Source organism: Danio rerio, chromosome 4 (assembly GCF_049306965.1).
Source record: "Danio rerio strain Tuebingen ecotype United States chromosome 4, GRCz12tu, whole genome shotgun sequence".
Classification (NCBI taxonomy): domain Eukaryota; kingdom Metazoa; phylum Chordata; class Actinopteri; order Cypriniformes; family Danionidae; genus Danio; species Danio rerio.
Window position 1 is genome coordinate 43827501 of NC_133179.1, and position 12500 is coordinate 43840000.

Below are 12500 nucleotides of genomic sequence, written 5' to 3' on the forward strand. Positions count from 1 at the left end.
GTGGACTTGCTGTTTTTGTTAATGAAAGATGGTGCCACCCGAATCACATTGTGATTAAGGAACGTATATGTAGCCTGGACATTGAACTGTTAGCAGTGGGGCTACGTCCATACTATCTGCCCAAAGAGTTTTCACATGTGATCGCCATTGTTGTTTACATTCCTCCATCGGCCAATGCAACACGGCATGTGACGTCATTCACTCCGCTACTGCTAGACTCCAGACAATGCACCAGGACGAGTTCGTCTTAATATCAGGCGATTTTAATCATGTCTCACTAAACAGGACACTGTCCACCTTTTCACAGTATGTAGAATTCCCCACCAGAGAAAATAAGACTCTGGACTTACTGTATGCTAATGTGGAAGAGGCATACAGCTGTATAGCCATTCCACCTCTAGGTAGATCGGATCACAATCTTGTGTACCTTCAGTCCACCTACCTACCACTGGTAAAGCGGCAGCCAGCTACTGTTAGGACAGTGAGGGAGTGGTCAAAAGAGGCCAGTGCAGCCCTGCAAGATTGCATGGAGACTACAGACTGGGATGCTCTGTGCGTGCCACATGGTATGGACATTGATAACCTCACAGACTGTGTCACTGAGTATATCAACTACTGTGTGGATAGTACTGTACCAGTGAAATCCATACGCTGCTTTCCTAACAACAAGCCATGGGTCACTAAAGATATCAAAGCCCTTCTGAATGAAAAGAAGGTGGCATTCAGGTCAGGTGATAAGGAAGCAGCTAAGGAAGTACAGAGGCGCTTGTCAGTGAGGTTAAAGGAGGGTAAGGAGAGATATAAGAAAAAGCTGGAACAAGAGCTGCAACAGAACAACAGTAGGTATGTGTGGAGAGGCATGAAGAACATTACTGGCTTCAAGACCAGCAGCCCTAGAACTGATGGTGATGTGGATAGGGCCAATCAGTTTAATATGTTTTTCAACAGGTTTGACAGTAGGCCTCTCTCCAGACTCTCCAGCTCTGACACAGCCCTTACTGCACCTAGTGCATCTGCTCCCCCCAACAGTGTCACGTCAAATTGCAGCATTTTGCCCTACTTCGCGCCCTCTCCCTCCTCCTCTTTCACCATCGTACCAACTGAAGCCTCCACCGACTCTCCTCCTTTCATTGGTGTCTCAGACTCTTATAAACCACCTATGATCATCACTGAGGACCAAGTGAGGAGAGAACTATGCAGACTCCATCCTGCTAAGGCACCGGGTACAGACGGATTAACCACACAAGTACTTAAGCTGTGTGCTTCTCAGTTAAGTGGAGTACTGCTGAGGATCTTTAATTTGAGCCTCAGTATTAAGAAAGTTCCTGTGATGTGGAAAACATCATGTCTGGTTCCGGTACCCAAGAAGGCGCGACCTAGTGTTCCATCAGACTACAGGCCATTAGCACTTACTTCACACAGTATGAAGGGCACTCTCCGCCCCCTAGTGAGGTCAGCGCAAGATTCTCTTCAGTTCGCTTACCAGGCCAAGATTGGAGTGGAAGACGCCATCATTTACCTGTTACATCGTGCCTACAGCCATCTTGACAAACCGAGAGCATCCCTGAGGATTACATTTTTCGATTTTACCAGTGCCTTTAACTCTATTCAACCAGCCCGGCTAGGGAGCAAACTGTCTGCTATGCAGGTTCATGCTCCCTTAGTTGCGTGGATTATGGACTATCTGACTGATAGGCCACAGTACGTACGGCTACAGGGGAATAAGTGTGATACGGTACTGTGTAGCACTGGAGCACCGCAGGGAACTGTTTTGTCACCGTTTCTCTTCACACTGTATACATCTGACTTCCAATATAACACAGAGGGCTGTCACCTGCAAAAATTTTCAGATGATTCAGCAATAGTCGGATGTATTAAGGGGGGGGGGACGACTTGGAATACAGGATGGCTGTGGACAGTTTTGTGGACTGGTGTGAGCTGAATCAGTTGCAGCTTAATATCCAAAAGACCAAAGAACTGGTGGTGGACTTGCGAAGATCACGACGATCTCCAGTTACTCCCTTGTCCATTAGAGGGGTGGATGTGGAGATTGTTCTGGACTATAAATATTTGGGTGTGTATATTGACAATAAGCTGGACTGGTCCAAGAACTCTCTGGTCACATTTAAGAAGGGTCAAAGTAGGCTGTATTTCCTACGTAAACTCCGATCTTTTAGAGTCTGCAACACCATGTTGCGTATGTTCTATGAGTCTGTAGTGGCCAGTGCCATTTTCTATGCTGTGGTGTGCTGGGGTGGTAGTGTAAAAGTGGCAGATATGAAGAGATTTAACAAATTGATTAGGAAAGCTGGCTCTGTGGTGGGTGAGGAATTGGACAATATGGAAACTGTGGCCGAAAAGAGAACATTGTGCAGACTTCGGTCAATTATGCACAATGTAGATCATCCTCTTCATAATGTGGTTGACGAGCTGAGAAGTACCTTTAGTCACAGACTTACCAGCTTAAAGTGTTCCACTGAACGCCACAGAAAATCCTTCCTTCCCACTGCTATCAGACTTCATAACGTCTCCCTCAGTCACTTACCCTTACAGTAATCTATGCAATACCTTGCTGCTCGTGCCATATATTACTTATTACGGGTTTTAGTGTGTGGAAGTCTGTGCATTATGTTTTATGATGTGCAATAGTCTATTAGGTGCAATATTTGTACGTTTTTTTACTGGGTCTTAAATATTTTGAGTGCAATATCATTGTTTTTTAAATGAGTGCTGAATCACTTTACTACTTGAAATATTTTATGTGTAATTGTTTTATGTGTAATATTATTAGTTTTGGTTAATATTATTTTCATTACTTGATATATGACTTAATAGTATTAGTTACCACTGATTCTTTTAAGTGTAATATCTTATATAATAGTTTGTATACTTATGTATTGTGGCTGTTTCCTTTTATAGATTGGTTGGATTTATGTGACTTATTTCACTTATTTATTTATTTTGTCTTGTGGTTTTGTGTTTCTGTGTTTTGTGTGTTATGGCAGTCATTACATAAGCAATTTCCTGCGGGATCAATAAAGTTTTCTAAGTCTCAGTCTAAGTGTGTGTGTGCGTGTTTTTGTGTGTGTGCGTGTATGTGTGTGTGTGTCTGTTTGTGTGTGTGTGTTTGAGAGAGAGAGAACGTGTGTGTGTGTGTATGTGTTCACTGTTGTGCGTGCGTGCGTGTGAGCGAGCGTGTGTGTGAATGTGTGTGTCTGCGTGTGTGTGTGTGTGTGTGTGTGTGTGTATGTGTGCGTGTGTGTGTGTGTGCGTGTGTGTGTGCGTGTCTCAGTCTTCATCAGTGTCATCATTGATGTTGATGAAGTGTCCTCCAGGATGCTGCTGTGTTCAGATCAGCTCATTCTTGTCTACAGATTGATCTTCTTCATTGTTTCTCTGTTGTTTGAGCACAAATAATAAAAGTCAATGTCAAATCCACTGCTGATATTAGAATGTGATGATGAACATGGAAATGTCTGAATCCTGTCTGAATCTCTGTCAAATCTTGAATCAACTGTAGAGAAATCCAGCAGGTCAATGAATAAAGGAGAAATGAAGTGTGACGTTCTTTTCTGCTCTTCTGATCTTCTTCTTCTTCATGATTTGACTTGAACTGAACAATAAAAACACATTTATTCCAGTATTTATTGATCTGTTCATGTTAGTTGATGACAGTAAAGTTGTTCTCTGTTAGTTCTTGTTGACTCTCAGTGCATTAACTGATGTTCACCAGCACAACTGTGCATTAATAATGCTTCAGTAAATGTCTGATCACTCTCATTCATTACGAGTCATTATATATATATGATTAAATGTGTTGTCTTTTATCATGCTAGAACATATACAGTTTTTTTAATAAGTCTTTTTTTAAATTGCATGTTGTGTTGCCGTTGTGCAGACAGTATAAAATGCCTTGGCTGCAGCAGAGTGTCTCAAGAGGATGTAGGACCGTTTGTACTGCAGCGATGACACAGTAAATCAGCGGGTTATCCATGTCAAGCAGTAGGCAAGTTGTGGTAAGTAAAATGTTTTATAAATAATCACTGGAATGTTCAATGGGTAAAGCAACTAGCATTCGCTCTATGTTAAATGAACACTATTGACAAGTTCAGTTCATATTTTGACTTAAAGAGGAATAAGTGATATTTATTAAAGGTGAAAACAGAATGATTGATCCATGCAAATCAGAGTAAAACCAAACTTTATAACTTGAGCTGATCAATAACAGTAATACAAAAATGCACACTAGACCCCAAAATCAGGCCTCTCTTTTCTGGCTCCATATCTTCAAAAGGCAATGTTTGCTTCTCATTCTTGGTGCGATTATCTCAGTTGTTTTATACGTATCTACTTTCTTTTCAATGAGCAGCTACAAACCTCAGGATTTCTCTGTCCTTTACTGTATCTGCCAGAGCACCGTGTGTTACTTTTGTCAGTCTATAGGGGGATTTACTGAATCACTAAGCCTGTTGCTGATCACCATCACCTATTTTAGCAGCTACAGTAAGGCTTATGGGGCAATTCATTACTTTTCTGCTCCAGATAAATCAGTAAATGATGCAGATTGGTGTTACGCTGGTTCTTCCTGTTAAATTTCATGCAACACTTTTGTAACATCATTGCTTTTTCCTCATATTACAGATCAGAAAAAAAGGGGTCAGATAATTAGTCAAAAGACCAACAAGAACAGGAACGCTTGCTTGAAGACATCCAGAGAAACAACCCACAACCTAATGGAGACCATGTGAATCAGGGTATCTTCCGTCCAATCCATATCCGTCCTGAAACAAAACAAGTAAAATGAAGAAAGCGGCCGTTTTTCCGTTTTTCATTTGCTCACAAGAATTAAAGAAACGAGATTTTGGCTAAAATTAAATTATTTTAATTTAGGGCAGGAAAGCGTATAAACGACTTCAAAATTGATTATACACATGTAGGCGGTGCTGAAACGCCAACTTTCCTTTGATTGGTCAACCAAATCTGAGCTCGTGACGTAGCCCTCAAAATAAGAGCCCTCTGTGGAGCAGCACGCAGGATTTGAACTATTATTATTATTTAATTATATATATATAAACTAAGTTTACATATTCTGTCATCTGATCAGTTAGCAGGCTTACATCAATGAACACATGTTTGACGCACGCACTGTAAAGCTGTAAAGTGTAAAAATATTATAGTTTTTGCGCATTCGTCTTATTCTTCAGTAGATCTGTAAATGATGTATTTTATTAACCGATCATTAATAAGGACTAAGCTATTAATAACTGTAATTCTCCAGATGGAAAAGGCTTGATTAAACGCCTGTCATTTTAAAGATTTTCTACAATTTAAGAAGAATGGGGTATATGCCGAAGCATGCTAATAGGACTTTTAATTTGCCAGTAACCTGGGTTAAGCGCTTCCGGCGAATTAAATGCCAATGCAAAATCCTGTATGTTTAAGGTCTGTTTTCTTTAAAAAATCAGCGATCTCCACTAGCTGAGTGATATCCGATTTAAGGTGGGTGTCAGATTGTACAAGAAGCACAGCATTAAATTACATTTCCCCCGCCATATGTTTATAATATGAGCATTTACTTTACCCCGGTATATTCAGTGGAGCTTCTGCGTTAGCCTGCCGATTCTGACGGGAGCGTGCAAGTAAACGGCTTTTTGTCTCGTTTTACACTTGAACAACTAAATAAATGCTAAAGTTTATTTAACTGATTGTATTTTAATGATATCACAACATCGATGCTGTATAAGGAACCGTATAAAATGGGAAAAAGTTCACAATAACAGGTCACCGGAAGTGTATCAGCATGGGAACAGCACTAGCTCGGCATATACCCTATTAGGTTAAAGAGAACTTCAGAATGGGTGAATTTCTGTGCACATCACGCTCTTTACCAGCGCTCTTCCCTTTTTTATTATTTCATGCAACAGTAAATGCATAAAATAAAATGCAAACAGTTGGCAGCAGCGAATAGTAGCCTATTTGCAATATTTATATGTGCTAAACGGAACTGGAGCCGCTGTATAACATAATTTAGTCACAAAGAGCAAATGCCAAGTTCACTATTACTGCGAAGCACAGACAGCGAGCTCATCTGTTAGTCTGAACTACAACACATTATTTATTATCAATTATACGTTTGTGTTTAATTAGTTAATTAGACACTTTCTTCATTAATCCAGGGTTTTAGAAAGTCTCGAAAGTCTTGTTGTGTCGGAAAACGCATGTGATATAGGCATTGCAGCTGACCGTATTGTCTAGGCTTATTGCCCTTAAACTTCTTTTAGTTCAGCTCTTAAAAGAGTTGGCGACCTGAGATGTTGCTCGCGCACAGCCAACGATCCTATTGTGTTTAATTTAAACCCACTTATATAAAATACTCAGCGCAGCCTGCCCTGGGCCTATAAATAAAGAAATAAATATTTATATGAGGCCTTCTTTTAATATGTATATTTTTATTATTATCATTCTTACTTTGTGTGTATTTGATGTTCTTCTGTGTTTTGATGCTCTTGTTAGTGCTTTGAGTTTGAGAAAAGCGCAATATAAATAAAGTGTGTTATTTTATTATTATTATAGCTGAATCAACATCAATAGGATCCCATTCTTATGTGAAACTGTTTGTGCTGCCTGCCATCTTGACCAGGTCTCACTAGAAGAAGTGACAGTACTGTCACAATCTATATTCTAAACGTCTCTTCATGTCCATTATTATTTACATATTTAATCAATTTCCTCCTCTCTCGCATATGTCCTCCATCAAATCTGACATGTTCTCTAGAACTCTACAGTCTCCACATTAATCCTGTTCCTGAACTCCATTAATGTCAGTGTTGAGTTTAGTGGAGTGTGTCCTCACCTCAGTCTAGTTCACTTCACTTCCTCCTCTCTGTTTCTCACACGCATGTTTATTTGTCTCCACTAATATTTTAATGTTATATAAATGTCGTCTCTTATCTTCATCCTAAACTCCTCATCATTCTGTCTGAATATTTCCCTTGATAACAGATTTATTTCAGCTTTTCCTCCATCATCTGTCTTCCTCCTCTTCATCGTCTCCTGTGCAGATTGATCAGCAGTCTGATGTCCATGTGTTCCTCTATGTGCAGGTCTCCAGCAGAACTCGACCGTCCCTCTTTCTGATATAGACCATACAGAAGTGTGAACAGCTCATGTGTTGAAGCTCCTCTAGATGACCTGCGGCTGATTAAAGATGTTCAACTGATGCTGAGTCTGAACACATCAGCCCCAGGGTGAGCGCTGAGATGCCAAAATAAAAGTACAGGAGGTCACATTTAATATATTTACATTTATGCATATATGATTTCCGATAAGGCGACACAGTGGCGCAGTAGGTAGTGCTGTCACCTCACAGCAAGAAGCTCGCTGGTTTGAGCCTCGGCAGGGTCAGTTGGCGTTTCTGTGTGTTCTCCCGGCGTTTGCATGGGTTTCCTCAGGATGCTCCGGTTTCCCCCACAGTCCAAAGATTACAGGTACAGGTGAATTGGGTAGGCTAAATTGTCAGTAGTGTATAAGTGTGTTTGGATGTTTCCCAGAGATGGGTTGCATCTTGAAGGGCATCTGCGTTTCATTACGCTGTGGTGACCTCAGATTAATAAAGGGACTAAGCCGAACAGAAAATGAATGAATGAATAATAAATATATTCCAGCTTCATTAGATCTCTGAGACGACTGTACATTTCTTGAGTTTCTAAACTGAATTGAGATCGGGTGTCAGCTGATGTGTTCTGGACATTTTCCTCGCTCCACTTCAGAAAGCCGCCACTAAACCCTGAACCAGAACTGTTGGTTGCAGTTTGTTGCCATTATGAATCTCAGAACTGTCAGTGTTTAAAGCTCATCGTATTAATCTAACAGAAAAGGTAAAAACACTTTCATAAATAACATTTTCATGAAATAAATAGATTATAAACACATTAAACTGAAAGAGCATGGAGTAATGTTTCAGAAGGAAGAGCACACTGCTGACTCCGCTTATTTTGATGGCTTCATGCTGAAGGAGTTCAATCGACATGCACATTAAACTGCATCTGGACACATATTGGCTGGACAGAAAGCACCAAGGCCTTAAATACAAACTAATAAAATCTTCTTTCAGGGGAAGCTCGCTTGTATAAAAAGTGTAGAATGATGCTGAGACGTCAAGAAAAGTCACAGAAGAGCTGAAGCAACTGAGCAGAACACAGAACTGGGGGGTCAAGGCTATTGCTCTCACGGACAGAGCCCTTCATGTACTGTATGTCTACAGAAGTGCCGGCCGCTTGTGCTTTCACTTCAGTTAATAGTTGTTTATTTCTCTCAGTCCTGGAAGTCCTGTTTTAAGTTTGTGGCGTTCTGTTCAGTTTTATCTGTGAGGACAGAAGTAAGACAGGTACTCAGTCTTCTAGCACAGAGTCATTGTGTTTGAACTAGACTGGCTCATCACTGATGCCTGAAGCACATCTGACTCCATGTGTTTCTGAAAGGGTTCAAATAAATTCAACCCAATGCAGAAAACATTTACACAGTGATGTAGCCCAGATCAGTGAGGCCTGCTGGCCATGTTAGTGGATGTAAACTAAACACTGCATTTGTCCCAGCCCTCGCCTCTTGGATTTCTTGAAGCAGTAAGTGGATGAGGTTATAAGAGATTCACATGTGATTTAACAGTCAGAGGAATGATTGTGGAGCTGTGGAGCATTATTTACACATGCAGAAATGTGTGGTGAGAAAGAAGAAGAACTGGGAGAACTTTCAACATTTCTGTCACAAACCAAAGCTATCTGTCATGTCCCCGAGGCACGTCTCTGAAATTGCATGTAGAGACAAATTAATCAAATACACACAGTGTCTACATTTTTTTTCAGTATAACAACTATTTACTTGAGTTCTTTTCTTGTGATAAATAGAAATAAAATAAAAATAAGATTTATTTTAAATGAAAAACAGGCTACAAAGTTTTGTCCCTCAATATAACCAGAGATGTATAAAGTACTAGAGACCCATACTTAAGTAAAAGTACAAGTGCTCTATCAAAAATTGACTTGAGTAGAAGTAGAAGTGCTCTTTAAGCACCATACTTAAGTGGAAGTACTAAAGTATTCAACATTTTTAGTACTTAAGTATTGCAAGTAGTTTATTTCAAAATTTACTACTCAAGTACTGAAAGTAAAAGTACAAGTATTGTGTAATGTAGTTATTAAAGAAAGTCAAAGTCAAAAGACATCATATTATTTTGTTTATTTTAAATATCTTTTTTGGGGACACTTGATTAAGCAGAACGAAAAGAAACTTGGCTTATGATACTGTTTTTCTTTGTAAATAGTTTATATGGTACAAGAACTCACAACGTCAGGCCCTTTTGCCAGAAAATCCTCTCACTGATGAGATTATTCAGCATGTTCACTCACATACATTCTCTCTCTCTCTCTCTCTCATACACACACACACACACACACACACACGTACACTGCCCTGCACACACCTAAATGTACACTCTCACACATTCATACACTCTCACACACACACACACACACACACACACACACACACACACAGTTCTCTCGCTATCTCTCTCTCTCTCACACACTCACATTTTTGTGAATTGTGGGGACATTACATAGGTTACGATTGTTTTTATACTCTACAAACTGTACTTTCGATTGCTCTAACCCCAAATCCAACCTCTAAATCCAAACCTTACAGGAAATTATGTGTAGTTTTACTTTCTGAAAAAAAAAACATTTAGTGTGATTAAATTTTATAAATAATATCCACATAATTCACCATCTCCTCATAACATCCGTGTAATACCGATGTTGTTATACATATACATGGGCACACACAAACACATATAAATACACTCTTTTACACTCTCATACACTCTCTCTTACACACACACAGGTACAATCACACAGTTTCTCTCTTACACACATTATTCACTCTCACTCACACTCACACACACACAAACACACACTCACACTTTGAGAGTTTTGAAGTTTGATTGGTTAATATCACAATAAACAGGAGTTCTGTCTTCTGGAAGCACTCGTGAAACTAAACTAAACAAGCAAACTAAATCCTGTTGCACTAATTCACTTGATTTGGATTTTTTTGTAAAAAAAAAAAAAAAAAAAACAACAACAGGAAAGTGTGTATATTACTGTGTTTAATGAAAATCTGAAATATTTCATGGCTTATGGCTATGATTTAGTTTAATTTTTTTTATTGTTTTTAATTAAATTTGTCTTACACTTAATATTTTCTGTAGTATATTTATTAATTCTGGTACTTTTACCATAAACCAACATCTTAACCATTTGGTAGAGGCTGATATTTTAGAAATTATGGGATGTGTTGAGAAAAAAAATGCATTGATTGTGTTAAATTAGCGACATTAGGAGAAATGCAATCAAAAAAATTCTATTGCTGTTGTCTTGGTGTGACAGTTAAAGGATTTTTTGTAATACAATTTCGTTCTTTAATACAGCAGTCAGATATATGAACCGTACCTTTAATTTGACCAAACAAAACTCATGCACAGAAGACTGCATGAGCATTTACAGCTAATAAACTCATGTCAATATTATCCCGCCTGCTTTTTGAGCACTGACAGGCGAGGTCTTATGATTGGTTACTTTTCACCTGCTCAACAGAAAGGGCTTTAGAAATGAAGCGCTGCTCAGCCATGGCGGGAAGAATACGCGATTATCACAGGTAATATACACAGTGGAGAAAACTTGCACATCAGACACATCGTGTCTGGATGGATCCACAGCTTTAACAGCCGAGAAGAGAGGAAAAGTTACCTTACAAACAGGCCAGCGGGTCAAATGTCCAAAGTGAGAAAGAGAGAGGCAGAGGCGAAGTTTTACAACATTTCTCCATAATAGTGAAATAGCGGCTTGTGTGCTGTGCCGCCTCACCGCGCCTCCGTCCTCCGCCATAGTATTGCGACATCGCGCATAGGAGATAAATGACGTCATCACGTAATAACCGTTTATGATCTATTACTGAACTGATATCGATCATTTTGACACCCCTAGTAACGAGTAACGATGCAGCACATAAAAAATCTATCGGAGTAAAAGTATTAAACTCATGGAAAATATGTACTTAAGTAAAAGTGGAAGTAGGAGAAAAAAATAATACTCCAGTAAAGTACAGATACTGCCTTTTAGTACTTAAGTACAGTAGTGAAGTAGTTCTACTTCGTTACTATACATCTCTGAATATAACTCAACCCTAATACGCTAGCATTGTTCCACCTATAGCAATTTATATGTATTATTACATCACAGACAGGAAGTGACATCATTCAGCTCTCTTTAACAGCACGGTGCAAAAGAAGGCGAAATATATTGTCATTTATTTACATTATTTGAGGTTTATTATGGTTAGGAAGGGTACGGTCAAGCTTAACAATTCAACCCTGTAACGTAAAACTAAGATGGAGTTTGATTGTTTTCTTAATGTCCAAACAATATGACACATTCTAGTTTAACTGCTGCCGTGTGGACCTTCTCTCTTAAACCACACGAGGAGCAGTGGCCATTTTGTTTCAGTAACTCAACCCCATCACACTCGACCCCGTCACTCATCTCATTGTTTCAGGGTTGTAAACTTGTAACAGGATTGAGATTTTCTCCTAATTTATCAAGAACATTTCAGTAAATATACACTGACTATAACTTTATTTAGTCACTGAGAGAATATCTGAAGCAGTGTTTCCACTGAAACTGTGACACAATCTTATCTCAGACATGGCGCCCGTATCAGCAGCCGATTTTATATTGAATGTGTCACGAGTTTCATCATGAGTTAAAGCTGATCAAATCAGAACATGTGCAGTAAAAAAAGACTTTAATTATGTAAACAGTTCATTTGTTCATCTCTATGTCATGTGACAATTAGCCAACGTTAGAGAGGGGGTCATTAAGGGCAGAATTCATATTAATATTAGAGATAAAGAGGCTTCAGCTGTCAAAAGGTTGAGGAATATCTGGTGGTCTTCTGCTGCTGTAGCCCATCCGCCTCAAGGTTGGACGTGTCGTGTGTTCAGAGATGCTCTTCTGCAGAGCTCGGTTGTAGCGAGTGCTTATTTGAGTTACTGTTGCCTTTCTATCAGCTGGAACCAGTCTGGCCATTCTCTGACCGCATCAACAAGGCATCTGCGCCCACAGAACTGCCGCTCACTGGATATTTCCTCCCCTAGAGATGGTTGTGCGTGAAAATGCCAGTAGATCAGCAGTTTCTGAAATACTCAGAGCACAGAGCAGCCCGTCTGCCTGTATAATGTTATTATTATTATTAAGCATTTTCATTAAGTAGACTGTTTTCTGCTGCAGTTTTTCTTGATGTTCCAGGAAATAAAGGTTTAGTCATGATGTAGCTGTTGCTCCTGTTCACTGTAGGTTCTGTTCAGCAGTATATTTGGGAACACAGGCCTTTATCAGCATTTGTAAAGGTTACTAACGCTCCAGTTACCTGCAGCACTTCACTGTTCT

General features: G+C 39.4%; 4 protein-coding genes across 6 annotated transcripts in view; 2 read left to right on the forward strand and 2 right to left on the reverse strand.

Annotated features, from left to right (window-relative positions):
* The window catches only part of LOC101883766 (uncharacterized), a 291682-nt gene that overhangs the window by 98537 nt on the left and 180645 nt on the right, over window positions 1-12500 (reverse strand). The window lies entirely within an intron of this gene.
* LOC110439479 (NACHT, LRR and PYD domains-containing protein 3-like) overlaps window positions 1-12500 on the forward strand; it is a 136622-nt gene that overhangs the window by 35959 nt on the left and 88163 nt on the right. Inside the window, exon 11 of one of the 2 annotated variants that reach the window (XM_073947395.1) lies at window positions 1-3568. This exon is cut by the window's left edge and continues 1501 nt beyond it. The exons of the other annotated variant lie outside the window; for it this stretch is intronic. The gene's annotated coding sequence lies outside the window, so the exon portion shown is untranslated. Of the gene's footprint in view, window positions 3569-12500 lie in introns of those variants that run through there. 2 annotated transcript variants of the gene reach the window in all.
* Window positions 227-3641, forward strand: LOC141381666 (uncharacterized). The gene has a single exon (XM_073947691.1). The coding sequence runs from the start codon at window positions 227-229 to the stop codon at window positions 1940-1942; it is 1716 nt and encodes a 571-aa protein (XP_073803792.1). The 3' UTR covers window positions 1943-3641.
* The window catches only part of LOC108183922 (NACHT, LRR and PYD domains-containing protein 3-like), a 19157-nt gene continuing 18327 nt past the window's right edge, over window positions 11671-12500 (reverse strand). For both annotated transcript variants that reach the window (XR_012402166.1, XM_073947280.1), the window contains one exon: window positions 11671-12500. This exon is cut by the window's right edge. The gene's annotated coding sequence lies outside the window, so the exon portion shown is untranslated.

Bases quoted from the DNA above. Each gene is read 5' to 3' on its own strand.
- LOC141381666 (XM_073947691.1), top strand. From the start codon at position 227: ATGCACCAGGACGAGTTCGTCTTAATATCAGGCGATTTTAATCATGTC.